This window comes from Hibiscus syriacus, unplaced genomic scaffold (genome assembly GCF_006381635.1).
Source record: "Hibiscus syriacus cultivar Baekdansim isolate YM2019G1 unplaced genomic scaffold, ASM638163v2 tig00116925_pilon, whole genome shotgun sequence".
Lineage (NCBI taxonomy): Eukaryota > Viridiplantae > Streptophyta > Magnoliopsida > Malvales > Malvaceae > Hibiscus > Hibiscus syriacus.
The window spans coordinates 74697-91461 of record NW_024063474.1 but is presented as its reverse complement, the minus strand read 5'-3'; the positions used below and the strand labels follow the sequence as shown (position 1 = coordinate 91461).

Genomic DNA, 16765 nt, shown 5'->3' with positions numbered 1-16765 from the left:
ATTAATAACGAATAATATATTTTAATGATCAGATCGACCATTAAACGAAGTTAAAATAAGGATAGGAATGAAGGGAGAGTGAATGAGTTTTGTCCGGGAAGCATGATCCGAAGTTGTGGCAGGAATCAGTGATGAGGTTGATGAGTTTCCATATTCATAATTAGGGATGGGCATGAGACCGAATCGACGGGTTTCGACCTGACACGATCAATTGGATCGGGTCGGATCGATTTTTTAAATGTGATGTTTAGGTCGGGTTGGGTTCGGGTTGACCTAACTCAAAAAAAAATTACCTTATATATTTAGAATAATTATAATAATATTGTTCTATATATTATTATTTTTAATTAAGTCACTGTTTTTATTGAATAAAAATAATATTTTTATTATTATTTTGGGTCGGGTCGAAGTTTTAAGTTATATATCGGGTTGAATTCGGGTCGGATAAAATCTTGTTTTAGTCGGATCTCGGGTGAAAGATTTCTTGTTCTCGGGTGGGGTCGGGTGGATCAAAAACCCGACCTATGCCCATCCTACCGATCATAATTCCCTTGTTTGTTTTGCATGATACGTATTCTCAATTTTCTTGTGCTATATGTTACACTCATGGCCATAAGCTCATAACACGTGTGTGTGTGCATCATATATATCTCCGATGGTCTGCAATCATATGTTCTACATGACAATATTTGAACTCTATGTTTCTACATGAACTGCTGGGTACAAAAATAATAAAGTACAATCACTCAGTTGCAAAACAAAGCCCTAAATTGTTTTTTCAAGTGCACATAAATCTTGAATGGACCCGCCAACCAACCTGTAAATCACTTTAAAATAATGGATTAAAAAATGTCAATAAAAATAGTTAATTTTTTTTTTGCTACCATATATACACCGACAACTTTAAATTGGTCTCGTTCTCTTCTCTTCTCTTCTCTTCAACACCACTATCTGTCATCCATAATTGTTTTAGCAACCTGTAAAGTTTGAAAACTTGCTATGTTTTTCGATTGATACCTTATTTTCAAAATGTTCAGGAGTCTGATGATTATGGCTATGCAATTGTAGTCCTGGCCAAGTATCTCTCTCTAAAAGCATTGCCTATGCAACTGTTCATACTGTGTAGTATGCATAATATACAATATATATAGATATTAAAAGTGAATGGAATACCTGAAAATTCTACAATTCTTGGCTCTGCGTGTTTACCATTGCAAATAACCTCCCTCTCAAACACCACCTCTTTCTATTCCCATCTTGACTCATTATCTCGAGTCCTAGACTCAACAACCCATTTGTGACTCACCTCATCAACAAGCTTTACCCGAACCACTTCACGCTCAAATCGAACCAACTCCATCAACCCAAAGTCCCTGAAAAAATTCTCGATAAACCTGAGCATCTCCTCATGACCGTAAAATGCCTCAGATCCCTACCTTCTTTTGCCTCAAATGTATAGTCCAAGAATCCCATAAACCGCCTAGGAAGGTTAACTAGAAGGAATCTGTAATATGAATTATTTCCTGATTCAATACTCTCAAAATATTGGGATGGACCAAAATGTTTAACTTCAAAAGAATAAGGGTTTATCAAGTATTTAAACCTAAAAATTAAAGACAAGACTTAATTTGACTAAACTTAGTAAAATAATGTATACGGATGCAAATAAACAGAAAGTTCATGAACTCTTTTTTATAGTTTGCTTATGTTCGTTTAAGTTAAATAAATGAGTATAAACACGAACAAAAATGTATTTGGTTAGTTAATATTCCGTTTATTTAGGCCCTTAAATAGTGTAAGAAGTTGGAATTAGTACCTGAGATATGCAACCTTGAAGTCCCATTCCTTCAAAGAACTGATAGAAAGACAAGGCTGCAACCAGTGGCCTTGTAGTGTCAGCACTTTGAGAAGCACCCAAAGATATCCCAATAACCACCGAATGAACCACAATTCCCACTTCCAATACCTGAAAATCAGTGTATAATATAACCAATATATCGATCCCAAAGGACCAGTTCTGTGAAGAAATGCATATCAGATCGTAAAGGAAGCAGTTAATTACTTGGGAAATGATACGTTGACGGATAAGCTGAGATACAAGCAAGTCCTGATCAGATGGGGATTCCGCAGACCCATGAGCATGACCGTGAGTGGCATGTGCATGAACATGTACATGACCCGCATGTTCTTCGTCACCTGGATCAACTTGTTTATGGTTACTTGAATATTGTCTCTTATAATACCCGTCGCAAACGCGTCCATCATTAATGTCGCCATGGCCGACATCATAGCAATGAAACCGGAGAAATGGAATTTTCCCCATGGACTAGTTTAATGCATGGAGATGTCTGGGTTTCGAATGCGTGGGTAGGATGTGAACGAACCCGGTCACGAGGATCATATATAATAAAATTTAAATTAAAAATCATATAAAATAAAAATTTTCAGTATAATAAAATACACATTTTGTTTAAGTACCACACTTATAAACATTTCTATGCTTCTTTTTTTCGGTAAAATAACTTTTTAATTCCATGTGTTTATAACTTTTGTCAATTAGATAATTGATTTTTAAAAATAAATAAAAATATGATTATTTAAACAACACAGTTTTCCAAATCATCTACACTTACAGCTTTCCAAGGATCAATTCGATAAAAATATAAACACTGAGGGCTAAAAAGTTATTTTTCCACAAAATGCATTATTGAACAGATTCTTCCTTAAACTGCAAACATAATGGCTTTTGTAGTGTTCAGGTCTTTTAAATGTTCATATGACAGACAGACAGACAGACATTTCTCATTACTAAAAATCCAATATGTACTACCCCAAAATCCTTGCAAACAGAGGATGCTATATATGGACGGTAACTTCAATTCCGTCCGGTCCGGTCCGGTTTCTCTAACGTTTAGTGCCGTGACGCGCCTGCCTATACCGTGTCATATAACACTCAAAACCAGCTACTTCTTGAAAATAAAGTCCCTTCAACTGCTAAAATCCTAGCCTTAAACTGTACAAACAGACCCAAGTTCTCTATTGAAAACTCTTGGGACACACTTAAACCAGTAATGTAAAACAGTTTTCTATCAAAAAGCCCTTCCCACCAACTTCAACGCATAACCGGAAAGAGTTCTATCCGGCAGCTTCCTTAATGGTGCATACCGTTACCGTTCATGTACACACCGTTTAATGATCCGTTCAAACCATTGGAATAGTTCCCATTTTGATGAGCCTTGTAAGTTGCTTTTCCATTACTCATCCCACTTCCCACTGCTTTGCTGACATGGCCAGACTTATTTAGAAGTGAATCCAACTGGCCACATGATGCTGCAATAAGTCCTGTAGATCGAAAAAGATAATGCCGGACTTGATCTTCGAAGTTCAACTGATAATCTCAAACTTGATAAGAACAAAATTATGGCTAAGTACGTACCTGAGAAAAGTGCAGAAGGTTTTCCAGGCCTCGACTTGAACTCGGGATGGAACTGAACACCGATAAAAAATGGATGGCTTGGTAGTTCAACGATCTATGCAGACAGCACAAAATGCTCATAACCATCAGGAACTAAACGTTATATGTAAAATTAACAATTGGTCAAGTCAAAATATTGAGCACCTAAACTATAGGCTTTCTAGAAATAGCTGTGCTGCTTTTTGCATTTAACTTACCTCCATCCGCCTACCACTTTCATCTCTGCCAACAAATGACATTCCAGCAGCTTCAAGTTCTGATATCATATCAGGATTGACCTACACAGGATGAATTATCGACCTTACGAATTTGAAAACAAACCATCTTCCCTAATATATAGAATCCAATGCATCAGTAAAATACCTCATATCTATGCCGATGCCGTTCATCAACAAAGGTTGCATCACCATACCTAGAACGGAAACAACTATTAAAGGGGAAGGTATAATATGCAAAGAATATATGAACCCCTAAAGGGATTCAAGAATTGTGTTACATCTTATACAAGAATGTAAAGGTTAAGAGAGCCGCGTTCTCACAACTTGGCAGATTTGCAGTCGGGAAACTTCAAATAAGTCCTCCTTGATCCCAGACGCATGGTTCCTCCCATATGAGTTTTTGAACCCTGTGACATAAACCAAAACATATTTCTTCACAAAATGGGACTAGACAAGGCAGTTCCCAACTTTTCATTTTGGCTAAATTAATAAAAATGAACCCTTGACGTTGATCAGTTTATCTAGATAAGCCCTTGACTTTTATTACACTCAACTAAGTCATCTTTAATTTGTATTTAAATAAGCCTCTATCCATAATTTGAACCCAAATAAATCCCTAAAATTTATACCTGAATAAACCTTTCACATTAACATTTCATATAAGATAAGGGCTTAGTCAGGTACAAATTAAAGGATAAAGACTGATTGGCTTATAAGAAAAGTAAAACTGATGAGGGATATTTTTAGTATTTTAGCATTTTTTTGTCAAACATCATAGAAGCTTATATACCTCTGGCATAAATATGACACAAGGATTTGGTGTTTTCGGATTAAATTCAGCACTGTTCTCATTATGCAAACCTAGAACAGAACGTGCGTATTCTATGACTGCTATCTGCATTCCAAGGCAGATGCCCAGAAAAGGAACGTTGCTTTCACGAGCATACTTTGCAGCAAGAATCTTCCCCTGCACTCCCCTATCACCAAAACCTCCGGGCACTAAGATACCATCGGCACCCTGTAATTAGAGACCTTTTAGAGGATCTTCTCAAGGGAATATTTATGAAACAAGAGAGAACGAAGAATATGAACCCAAAAAGAAAATAAATCATGGAAAAAAAGAAGAAATTAAACCTTCAAATGGTTCCATGCTGCTTTAAAAGTTTCAGGATCCTGTAAGGAGTAAATTGCAGACATTGTAAGTATGCATGTACTGCATGAAGTAAAAGTGGTAGGATGATAATTACAAGTCTCCACCAAAATATGCGCAGCAAAAGTTTACTACAAACTCACCTCTTCAGCAGTAATATCTTCAAGATGACTTGCTTCAACCCACTCTACGACAAGCTTTTTGCGATGGTAAACAGATGCATGCAAAAGTGCCTATAGCAATAAACCAAAGTTATTATAAACCATTTCTATCACATATTCACATGCCTATTATCTTCTACCCCTTAAATGTTTCTTTGGCCCTACTGGAGATTCTGTAGCAATAAACCTAAACTAGAACTTGGAAAACTTAATGCAGAAATATTGTAGGATATAGAAAATGACAGGATTCTCCACAAAAGTTTCAAAAAAAATTGACATCCAAACACCTTGCTTCTACTTCTTCAGTAGAAGAACTCTTCCAGAAATAGAGCCAAAAAACCACTTACATCACACTGAAGGAATCATAAAACAGAAATGTGTGTTTAGGGGGATGAAGGCTGGGATTACCTAGTGCACGAGTACGAAAGGCAAACATAGCCTTAACTTATTGAAATGACTTAGTGATGGGGGTAGATGATGATAATAAAAACAGATGCTTTTCATAATTTTTTTAAAAAGTAACAGGTTTCACCTTTAAAACAGAGAGGTAAGAATCTTTAAGCCCAACATATTTCCCAACCATGGCAATTTTAACCTGCAATGCAAATCACAGATAATAACATTATGATTTCACCATGTGCAAATCAATACAGCTCATATTTAATGATGCTTGAGACCCACAGGATCATGGAGCACGTCATAAATTTTCGTCCTAGCAGTCCACTCTGTTAAGTCAGGTTCCGTTGCAGTGCTGCAGTTCATAGAAATACAAATATGAATACCCAGAAAACTACGGCTTGATACTGCAGCATAAAAAAGTACTCTCATCACAGCCAAGATAAAAAGAAGCAGAAGGAAGAGGGAAGGGAGACAAACCCTAGAAGGTTCAGTCCTTTCAAGATTGCTTCATGTGCCTTTTGATCCTATACATTATAGGGAGAACAAATTACTTATAAATAAAAAAGGCATTCTACAGTTTAGTTTTGTCTGAGAAGTAAAAAAATGATAAACATAAAATACAATTGTATATAAATAAAACTACTTACTCTAAGTAGTAAAGGAATGTGCCAGATATTTGGAACATCATAAAGAGTGACAATATTTTCTGCCTGGAAATAAGTCATTTTGTTTAATAACAGTAATTACTGATCAGAAAAATGCCGAAGACAAATAGCATTCATATTGAATTACCGGAACATGGCAAAACTGAGAGAGTTTTTCCTTGACATTGTCATCAAGTGCCTATGCAAAAAAAAAAAAAAAAGTGGGTGATCATTGATAAGAAATGCAAAATTGACACCAGCAGATACAGTCAAAAAAGAGAAACGACAGTTAAACCTTTGTACTACGGCAGGCAAGAATATTTGGTGTCAAGCCAAGTCCTCTAAGTCCCCGAACACTATGCTGGGTGGGCTTTGTTTTCTGTTATTTTCAATTTGTGAGAATGATATTTAGAAATAGCCACTCAGTAGGCTTGTAAGTTGATTACATGCATCAACTTTATCCCGCTTTCAGAAATTATCCATATGCAAGTAAAACAAAAATATACATAAACAGATATACAGTCTTGAGGCATACCTGCTCACCAACAACATTGAGAACAGGCACAAGGCTGACGTGAACCAAACAGAAATTTCCAGGGCCTAAAACAAGAAACATGAAGTGAAATTATGATCAGACTGGTAGAACATCTAAGAGAAAATTCACATACACAAATCAGATAAGGAATAACATAATAATCTTACCCACACGATATGAGAACTGACCAAGGGCCTCAATAAATGGCATAGATTCAATGTCACCTGGATCGACAAAAGTTGTAAGAAAAAAAAAGGAAAAACTAATGCATCAAACGGACATGGACGAAGCGAATATACCTATAGTTCCACCCAATTCAATGACACAAACATCGGCAGGACTTTCCTTTCCATCGACCGGTATCATTGCAGCACGTTCTATCCACTCTTGGATGGCATCTGTAATGTGAGGAACAACCTAGAGCAAACAAGAGACTTAAAATTAGGAAACCATAGAAACCAATGCATGGTCGATTTTGTTGTGGAAACAGTGGAAAAGCTTAAAAACAGACCTGGACAGTCTTGCCAAGATATTCTCCCTTTCTCTCCTTCTCAAGGACAGACTGAAAAAAAAAACACAACGGAAAAAGGGATTGAAGAGAGGGTTCTTCAATTGAATGAGGAAGCAATGATGGAATTGAAAGATGATGAAAAGACCTGGTAAATCTTTCCCGTTGTTATATTATTATCACGCGTTAATGTGATGTCTAGGAAACGCTCATAGTTTCCAAGGTCAAGGTCCACCTTCAATCAAATGCACAACACCACCACCATCATCATGGATTCGACCGAACACAAATGTAAAAAGAAAAGGAAAAAGAGAATAACCTCGCCGCCATCATCAAGGACAAACACTTCACCATGCTCAAAAGGAGACATTGTACCAGCATCGGTATTGAGATAAGGATCTACACACATGGATTGCGTAAAACAAATAAATGAGATAAAACAGAAACCATTGGAATTTGCATAAGAAGAAGAAAAAAATACCAATCTTAATGGAAGTAACACGAAGGCCGCATGATTTAAGGAGAAGACCAATGCTACTTGCAGTCACCCCTTTCCCCAGACCACTCACCACACCTCCTGTAACCAGCACGTACTTCATTTTCTTCTTCTTCAAGCAGCTGCAACTAAAACAAAAGAAAACGAATAAAATGAAAACAGAGGAAGATAAAAAAAGGATGATATACTCATACAATAACCCATCAAAGCATTCGTTCCAACTGTCCAACGGTCTTCACAAAATAAAGTAAAAAAAAGCGCGAGCTTTACAGAATCAGAAACGGGATGAGAATGTGAACGGCGGGAATGTATGGAATTGAAACTGAAAACCCAGAAACACAAGGAAAAATGATAACGAAAGCAATGGTAATATACCCTTCTCGTTGGTTGCTCGCTCCCTCTCTTTTGCCCAAATACTTTTTCAAGTTGAAGGCGGCGGGTGAATGACAGTGAGGGAAACTAAACAATACCCAAAACCCACACCTCCCTTGCCCTTTTTATTCTTTTATTTGCACAATTAAATTAATTAATTCAAAATTATGCCTACCTTTTTTTTAAAGACCACATCTACCGGTTTAATTCTGGGATTAAATTTAAATATTTTTTCTAAAAATAAACTGATTTAATTTAAATTAATAATTTTATCAAAAATTAAATTAATATATTTAAAAATAACCAATCAACTTATTTTAATAGTTAAAAGATTTTTTTATCATCTCTTAAGATTTCAGATTCGTATATAATATATATAAGAACAAAACATTCATTGTTAAATAATTTATAATCTTTACTGACAATCAGTTAGTCTAGTGGGATGAGACACTAGGTCCTTAAGCAAGGTTAGAGGTTCGAATCCTGGTGTTTGCGAATGGAGCAAACTGGGTTAGGATAGTCGTCCTCGCCTCTGCAGTACCCTATTTAGATTAGTCGGTCAATAAATCGAATATCATTGATTAATTAAATAATAATAATTTATAATCTTTCAATAAATACACATATGCGCACCCTATATTTATAAAAAGAAATTAGAAAAAATTGAATTTAAAGTCAATATTTTGGTTTTATTTAGGAAAAAAAATATAGATGTTAATGTTTACCTAAATTTTTAATTTTTAATTTTTAATTACAACTCTACCATAGTAGGGTTCTAATTTCTCTTATCTATATTCTATTGCAAGCTAGTTGCGTCACATTCTTTGCACATTTGCACATTTGCTTTAATGAATATTTTTGAAAATAAATAATAATTTTAAAAAAATAATTATGCTTTTATTATATTTTTAAAGATAAATTATATAATTGCGCTTGATATATTAATAATAATAATGTGATGTAGATGATGGTTGCTCGTCTAATCTCTTAATTATGAAGTTAGAGGTTTGAATATTATTTGTATGAAATGAGGGTTTTAAACATCATTTAGGAGAATGTAACATATTTCATCTATCTTTTGATGAGAGACTTACAATAAAATAATAAGATGTTGTTACCCATGAACGTTGAAAATATTTATGTATATCTAGGGCTGTAAATGAGACGAAACAGATCGTGAGCTACTCGAGATCGACTCGATCAAGGCTCGATAAATACGGATCGAATGGACTTGACTTGAGCTCGATCTCGACTCGAGTTCTTAACGAGCCGAAACGAGCTACTCGATAGTCGACTCAAAAAGCTCGTGAGCAGCTCGAAAATATAATATATTAAGATTTTATTTTTAAAAAAATAAATTATTAATAATATTAATATTTATGTATTGATTTTTTTTTAAAATAAAGTAAGATTTTTCATGTATTAAGGTTCATGTTCGAGTTTGAGGCTTCAATCGAGTTAAGTTTAAGAATTTTTTCCATTTTTGAGCCTTTTCAAGCTACTCACGAGCTTCAGTTCAGGAGTTCGAGTCGAGTTTGAAAATTTTAAGCTCGCGAGTTTTCAAGTCGAATCGAGCTCCATTTCAACGTTTTCGAGTCGAGTCGAACTCGACTCGGCTCGTTTACACCCCTATGTATATCAATAAACGATTCATCCTGTTTTTTTAGGTTTTAAAATTTATTATTCTAGAGAAACAAAGCAAAGCATGTTAGAAAAATCAATGTTTAATCTCATTCATGGTCCTCAATTAGCTTCTAGAAAAAAAAGAGACAATTTTGAACATCTTATGTTAAAATAGAATAAAATTTCAAAACATGAGAAGAGAAGTAATGAATTGAGTCTGGAATTAGTCTTAGTATAAATCTTTATTAATATTCGAAATTTGACACACTACAGATTTAAAAACCCATTAACGTGATCAAAGAGGACTGCCGTATCCTTCATTTTTATTTCGTGAGTGTGTAAATAATATTTTTTTGGTGTGCTTTGATTTTCTTTTCCTTGAATCTTATCCATTGATGTATAAAATACGTGCGCACACGCATGTGAGAAGGATTGATAAAAAAGAAAAAAGAAGGTATGTTTTGAATCAAGCCTGCATTGGTAGTTCCTATGAAAAGGTTTTTGGTCTTTGACGAATCAAAGATGCCAAGTTTAAGAATGGAAGGGAATGACTCATTCACACTTCCACCAACCTAATAAGATATGATTTGAATCATAATAATATCACATAAATGAGACATGACTAGGATCAAATGTGTTTAGCGATGGGCATGAGACTCGAATTCGACGGGTTTAGACCTGATCTGACCTAATCGAGTCGGGTTTTTAAAAAAAAATCAGATTTAGGTTGGGTCGAGTTCGGATTTAGGGTGAAAAATATCCGATCCAACCCGAAAAATATAATTTTACCTTACATATTTAGGAATAATTACAATAATACCCCCTCTATATATTATTTTTTCAATTAAATAATTATTTTTATTGAATAAAAATAATATATTTTTAAAATTTTCAAGTCGGGTAGGGTTCGGATTTTATTTCAAAAATTCAAGTCGGGTGGAAGGTATATATTATGTGGGTCGGGTCGGATTTCGGGTGGAGGAGTCATTGTTCTCGGGTCGGGTCAAGTGGACAAAAAATGTAACTCATGCCCATCCCAAAATGTGTTGTATTGTTTCATATTAAAAAAATAAGGATCTATTAATATTTAGATCTAAAAATTAAGATCAACAAAGATCTTATTTGATTAATATTTAAATTAAAAAGATCTAAAATACTATTATATAAAAAATTTTGAAGAGCACATCCCCTCCCTCTTTCTTTTCCGCTCTTTCTTTGCTCGATAAGATTCGTGCTTATGAGTTATTTTTTTTATTAATCTACGGTAAGTATAAGATAATATCTATTTAAAGATAATTTTCAATCATTTGACATTAAACTCTCACACCCCTGACATTCTTGGTGTTCAAACCCGGTACCTCAAGGAATAACAACATTTCCTTTATCACGGAGATCGCTTGGTTCATGCATATGAGGATTATATTTTTAAGGGATCAAAATTAAATTATCATTGTGTGAACTTATGATTGTATAATTTGTTAATAGGATTAAAATGGAATTCTATCATCAATGGGGAGTCACAAGACAATCTTATTATTATTAGTATCATTTTACAACTTAATATCCTAAAGGGACTAGAATGGAATTTTACCATCCAGGGTGTGGGGGATTGCCCTTTCCCCCATCTACTTCCGCACGTTGAAGAGAGGGTGTCAACCAACATCCTAATTATGCTCCGATTTTTTTCATAAATTTCATATAAAAATCAAAATTGTTACTATTTTTTTAAAAAAATATTATGTATTAGTTTTCGAAATTGTAGTGCTATAATTCTGATTTTTTTATTCTACTTCTAAGGGGAAAAGAAGAATAGACAACGGATGCCAAGTAAGCAGTGACAAATACGAAAGGATAAAGCCAAAGCGTCATCAACTACATGCAATTTATTAAAATATATTTTATGTATTGATTTTAGGGTTTTTTTTAAATTGAGATAATAAATATTCTAGACAGTAGTTGATGACGATGACGTTTTAGAGGGGTTGGGCTGTTTTTGGTAGTTGGGTGTTGGAAAGGTCGGTTACTTGCGGTTTAGATATCCTCCTCCGCTCCTCAGTAATTGAGATCATTAATATTCTACATTATCCAGTTCCATGAGATTTTTTTTTTCAATAAAAAACTTAAAAGATGATCATAATTTGATTTACAAATAATATGTTTCATTATTATATAATTCAATTTGATTTAAGTTAAAACAAATCTATATATACTCAAATAATAAGGTTGTTAGAATTTATATTAAAATTAAAAAATCTTTTTACAAGGACACATCTCTCAACTGTTGCGGAAGACGGCTATCGGATAGAGCAAAATCGCAACTGATAATTTGAGAAAATAAAAATGAAGATAAAAGAGACACAAAATTTACGTGGAAAACCCCTAAAAATTTAGGGTAAAAACCACGGGCAAAGGTAGAAGAATTTCACTATGAGAAAATATGAATTACAACCTCTCTCGATCTACCAAGGAGAAAACAATGATAATTCTCTCTTGATAAAAAGGAGAAAACAACTCTCAAGAAACTCTCTAAATTCTCTCTAGTATTGGAAGAAAGCTAGAATGCTTTGGGATGATTTTGAAGCTAAATGAGCTAGGGTATTTATAGTTGAAGCTTTAAGGACTAATTTGTAAATACCCTAAATTTTAGTGACTAGAGTTTGTAATTTGCCCATATAAAAAATCAACAATTTCTATACCTAATTTTCGGTGCCTACAATTGTTGACAAAATTCAATATTTTTTTTCTCTTCAAACCATGCACTTTCGGTGCATTGATTTTCAACAATCTCCCACTTGAAGATTTGATTGGAACAATCATATCTTTACACCATTCTTTCTACCATGTACCATCATGTTGCTTACGTCTCTGACAGGCCACAAGAGGATCGACACCAAGTAAATTTATCAGTATTGATCGCGTTCGTCATGAAATCTGCTATGTTGTCTTTGGTATGGATCTTCTGCATATCTACCGTCCCTTCTTCCACCTTTTCACGAATGAAATGGTACTGAACTCGTATGTGCTTTGTCCTTAAATGAAATGCTGGATTCCTTGCTAGATGCAAGGCGCTTTGACTGTCACAAAATAGAGAGACATACTCTTGATTGTGCCCAAGCTCCTCCAATAGCATCTTCAACCAAATTGCTTCTTTACTGGCTTGTGTAGCTGCTACATATTCTGCTTCTGTTGTTGACGTAGCCACAATTGACTGTAATTTTGAAACCCATCTTACAGCTTCACCAGCAACTTTGAACACATATCCTGTAGTAAATTTGCTTTTATCCAAATCCCCTACATAGTCAGAATCTACATACCTATTGATTAGTAAGTTTGATCCTCCGTAACATAATGCAACATTTGAGGTCCCTTTGATGTATCTTAGGATCCTCTTTACAATATTCCAATGCTCTTTGCCTGGATTCGCCATGTACCGACTAACCACTCCCACTGCTTGTGCAATGTCTGGTCTTGTGCATATCATAGCGAACATTAAACTTCCCACTGCTGATGCATACGATACTCGAGACATCTCCATCCTCTCTTCTTCACTGCTAGGACTCATACTGGAGGATAATTTGAAGTTAATAGGAAGAGGGGTAGAAATTGGCTTACAATCTTGCATGCTAAATCGTGACAAGATTTTCTTCAAGTAATTCTTTTGTGAAAGCCAAATCTTCCTATTACTTCTGTCTCGGTGAATTTGCATCCCTAGAATCTTGTTTGCTGATCCCAAGTCCTTCATTTCAAATTCCCTAGCCAGTTGTGCCTTCAATTCTTCAATATGATCTTTGTTGGGTCCTGCAACCAACATGTCATCCACATACAACAGAAATATAACAAAATCGTTATCACCGGACCTCTTGAAATAAGCACAAGGGTCTGCATTAAGTCTGTTGTATCCAAGGCACATAACGAAGGAATCAAATCTCTTATACCAACACCTCGGCGCCTGCTTTAGACCGTACAGAGATTTGTTCAACCTGCAAACCAAGTTCTTCTTTTCGTCTTCTTCAAAACCTTCATACTGGAGCATATAAATCTCTTCTTCAAGATTTCCATGAAGAAAAGCTATTTTAACATCTAGCTGTTCCAAATGTAAATTCAATGTAGCACACATTGCCAAGATTACTCGAACTGTTGTTAGTAGAACCACAGGAGAAAAAATTTCATTGAAATCAATACCTTCTTTCTGAGCATATCCTTTGACCACCAGTCTTGCACGATACCTCTCCACTTGATCGTCACCATTTCGCTTGATTTTGAAAACCTATTTGTTACCAATTGGCTTCCTTCCTTGTGGTAGTGGCACAAGGTCCCATGTATTATTTTTATGAAAGGCTTCGATTTCTTCTTGCATCGCCATCATCCACAGTGAAGGTGTAACACCCCCAACCCGTATCCGACCCGGATACGAGTCCGAAGTGTCACATTGACTTTTTAAACATTTATTCATATAAAATAGTGAGTAATTTAAAAACTTTGATACATTTAACTTATTCAAAACGTTTACAAAATATATCAGAGTTCATATAATTTTTATCTTTAGACTACATGCCAACTACACTCTATAACCAGTACATATATTTTCTGATATGACATTTGGTAAGGAGAACTGACATGTCTTGCTCCGCATTACTCTTTACTCTTCTCGAAACCTACGTGTGAAACAATCACACGCTAAGTCGAAGACTTAGTGAGGCATAACAACTTATAATGCACTTGATAACATATATCAATACATGCATGTTATGTTCTATCATGTTATACCAATACCATGCATTCTTCGTATCCTATAAACTCATATCAGATTAATTACAATAAATACATACATACTCATAATTCATCATTAACAGTTTATCATGTAATCACATACTTTTATGGTTAACCTTTTCAATCAAACACTATACACACACAACATCATATCATTTCTATAACATTTATCATACCACTAACATATATTTGTTCATATCTCTGGATTAGCCCATGTACATATGTGAGAACTATCGATATGTGAGTCTATAGAGGTTGTGCACTAATGTTGTCACCACAGCTCGTATAATTGCACCGAAGTGCCGCGTAGAATTGCACCGTAGTGCCATATAATAATGTCCATAAGGACCACATATTATTCCTTAAGAATCATATACATATACTAGGGATCAAGTATGTGTCTTTTAAGACTTCACACATGTTCCACAAAATATATATATATCCTGAAGAACCGCGTAGAATTGCACCGTAGTGCCATATAATAATGTCCATAAGGACCACATATTATTCCTTAAGAATCATATACATATACTAGGGATCAAGTATGTGTCTTTTAAGACTTCACACATGTTCCAAAGAATATACATATGTCCCGAAGGACCACGTAGACCCTCGACTCTTGGCATGCCAACTATACCCCTAGCTCTCAAGACACATAACATGGGCATTTTCTTTTATACTTATCATTTCACATAACACATAGTTCAATTACTCATAGAACATTTTCATATGAGTCACATTTACATGTCACATAGCTTATATACTTTCTCACGTAGTTACATAGATCCATATCATATAACATATATCACAAAGTGCACATATCATATCATATAGCTTAGATCATTTCTCAGATATTCATATAAACATACATATCATATCTTGTTCACCTATGATCATATATGCTTCATATAACACATAGAAACACCTAGAACACTTTCTCATAGCTTATATCAATTTTCAGAGTCCTTTCATATTACCTGATGACATATATCATATAGATATATAATAACGGATATCATATCATCTACCTTATGCTCTATTTCTTTGTATTCCCTGAGATTATAAATTATGTCGTATTTCTAAACATATATCATTTAATAGTATTTTTATTTAGGTACTAATTTAATCTCTTTACTTAATTCAATTTCATATATTCATTATAATCTTTTCATATAGTTCCATTATACTAATTCTCATAATAAATCATACCACTAGGTACTTGTCCAACTCATGTTTCCATTATGCATATACTGTTACCCATGTTTACCTAGTTCATATCACTTCTTATAAACTCACTTTCATCATATTTTCCTATTATTACATATTTTATCTCGTAACCATGTATCCACATAGTCTTATATTTCATTATCATATTACATATATTTGTTCTCCTATGACCCTTAATAAACATCTATTTCTATTCCCCTACATCTCTCGACTTATCTTCTATATTCCTATAATTTCATAACTTATTTTATATTCTCTCATTAACACTTAACCGTATTTTTACATAAACCACATAGCACATACAAAACAAAACCTATCAATTCATATAATCCAACATACATACACTTCATATCGTTAACATACTTATAATCAAGACTTAATGAGCTATTACTATAGGAATAGACTTATCACAAGTCCAATTTCCATATAATCCTATACAATAAAATGCACTCACCTGGGCCTCGTTGTTTGAATCAATCCTAATCCTTAGTTTGTTCCAGAACAAGCTTTCATTCTATATCTACATAATAATACATTAATACTTATCAGTATACTGATTGATATATTTGAAACTATCACTCCTTAGTCTCAAAGAAAAGCCAATTTCATCTTTTAATGAAGGTATGCATCGATGCACTACACCATGCATCGATGCATAAATCCTATTCGATGTTTGTATTTATTGGAGATGCATCGATGCACTCCTTATGCATCGATGCATAAATCCTATTCGATGTTTTCTATTTAAATTCATGCATCGATGCACTACATGTGCATCGATGCACCTTAAACAATTTCTGGTATTTATCATCGATGCATCGGTGCACAATGAATGTGCATCGATGCACATTGCCCAGAACTGATATTTTAGCACGTAAATCATCAACTCTTCCCTTAATTCTTCTATTTTAAGCCCCTATTTTGACATTAAACTCAATTACCATTACTTGAACCAACTTATATCCATGTAAATCATCTTTAACCTCAAAATCCTATCTTCTTTATGAGATTCAAGAATCATACCAAATTTTCTATATGTTCTAAATCCAATTCTATCACTCCAAATCTCTTAATTTAACCATTGACAAGTCAAATTTAACTTCCAATTTAAGAAATGAACTCTACTTCAAGATTTCACTTTTCTACTTCCTTTCTTTAATTCTTCATCTACTCCTCATCTTATGGTT

General features: G+C 34.3%; 1 protein-coding gene across 2 annotated transcripts; it reads right to left on the bottom strand.

Annotated features, from left to right (window-relative positions):
• Positions 1-2719: 2719 nt before the first annotated feature.
• LOC120187974 (CTP synthase-like) lies at positions 2720-7714 on the bottom strand. Of its 2 annotated transcripts, XM_039191550.1 has the most exons (21): positions 7572-7714; positions 7410-7489; positions 7239-7325; positions 7094-7144; positions 6882-6999; positions 6750-6806; positions 6583-6647; positions 6343-6426; positions 6196-6246; positions 6051-6113; positions 5881-5927; positions 5686-5755; positions 5537-5599; positions 4987-5076; positions 4828-4866; positions 4484-4711; positions 4015-4100; positions 3839-3887; positions 3673-3753; positions 3437-3530; positions 2720-3342 (listed from the first exon to the last, which is right to left on the bottom strand). In XM_039191550.1, exons 1-21 carry the CDS (start codon positions 7687-7689, stop codon positions 3152-3154), a joined length of 1812 nt encoding a protein of 603 aa, XP_039047481.1. In that variant the 5' UTR covers positions 7690-7714; the 3' UTR covers positions 2720-3151. The 2 variants fall into 2 exon arrangements, 1 of the variants encoding a protein (XP_039047481.1); XR_005522370.1 differs by lacking the exon at positions 2720-3342 and having other exon boundaries at positions 3475-3577; positions 3614-3753.
• Positions 7715-16765: the final 9051 nt, after the last annotated feature.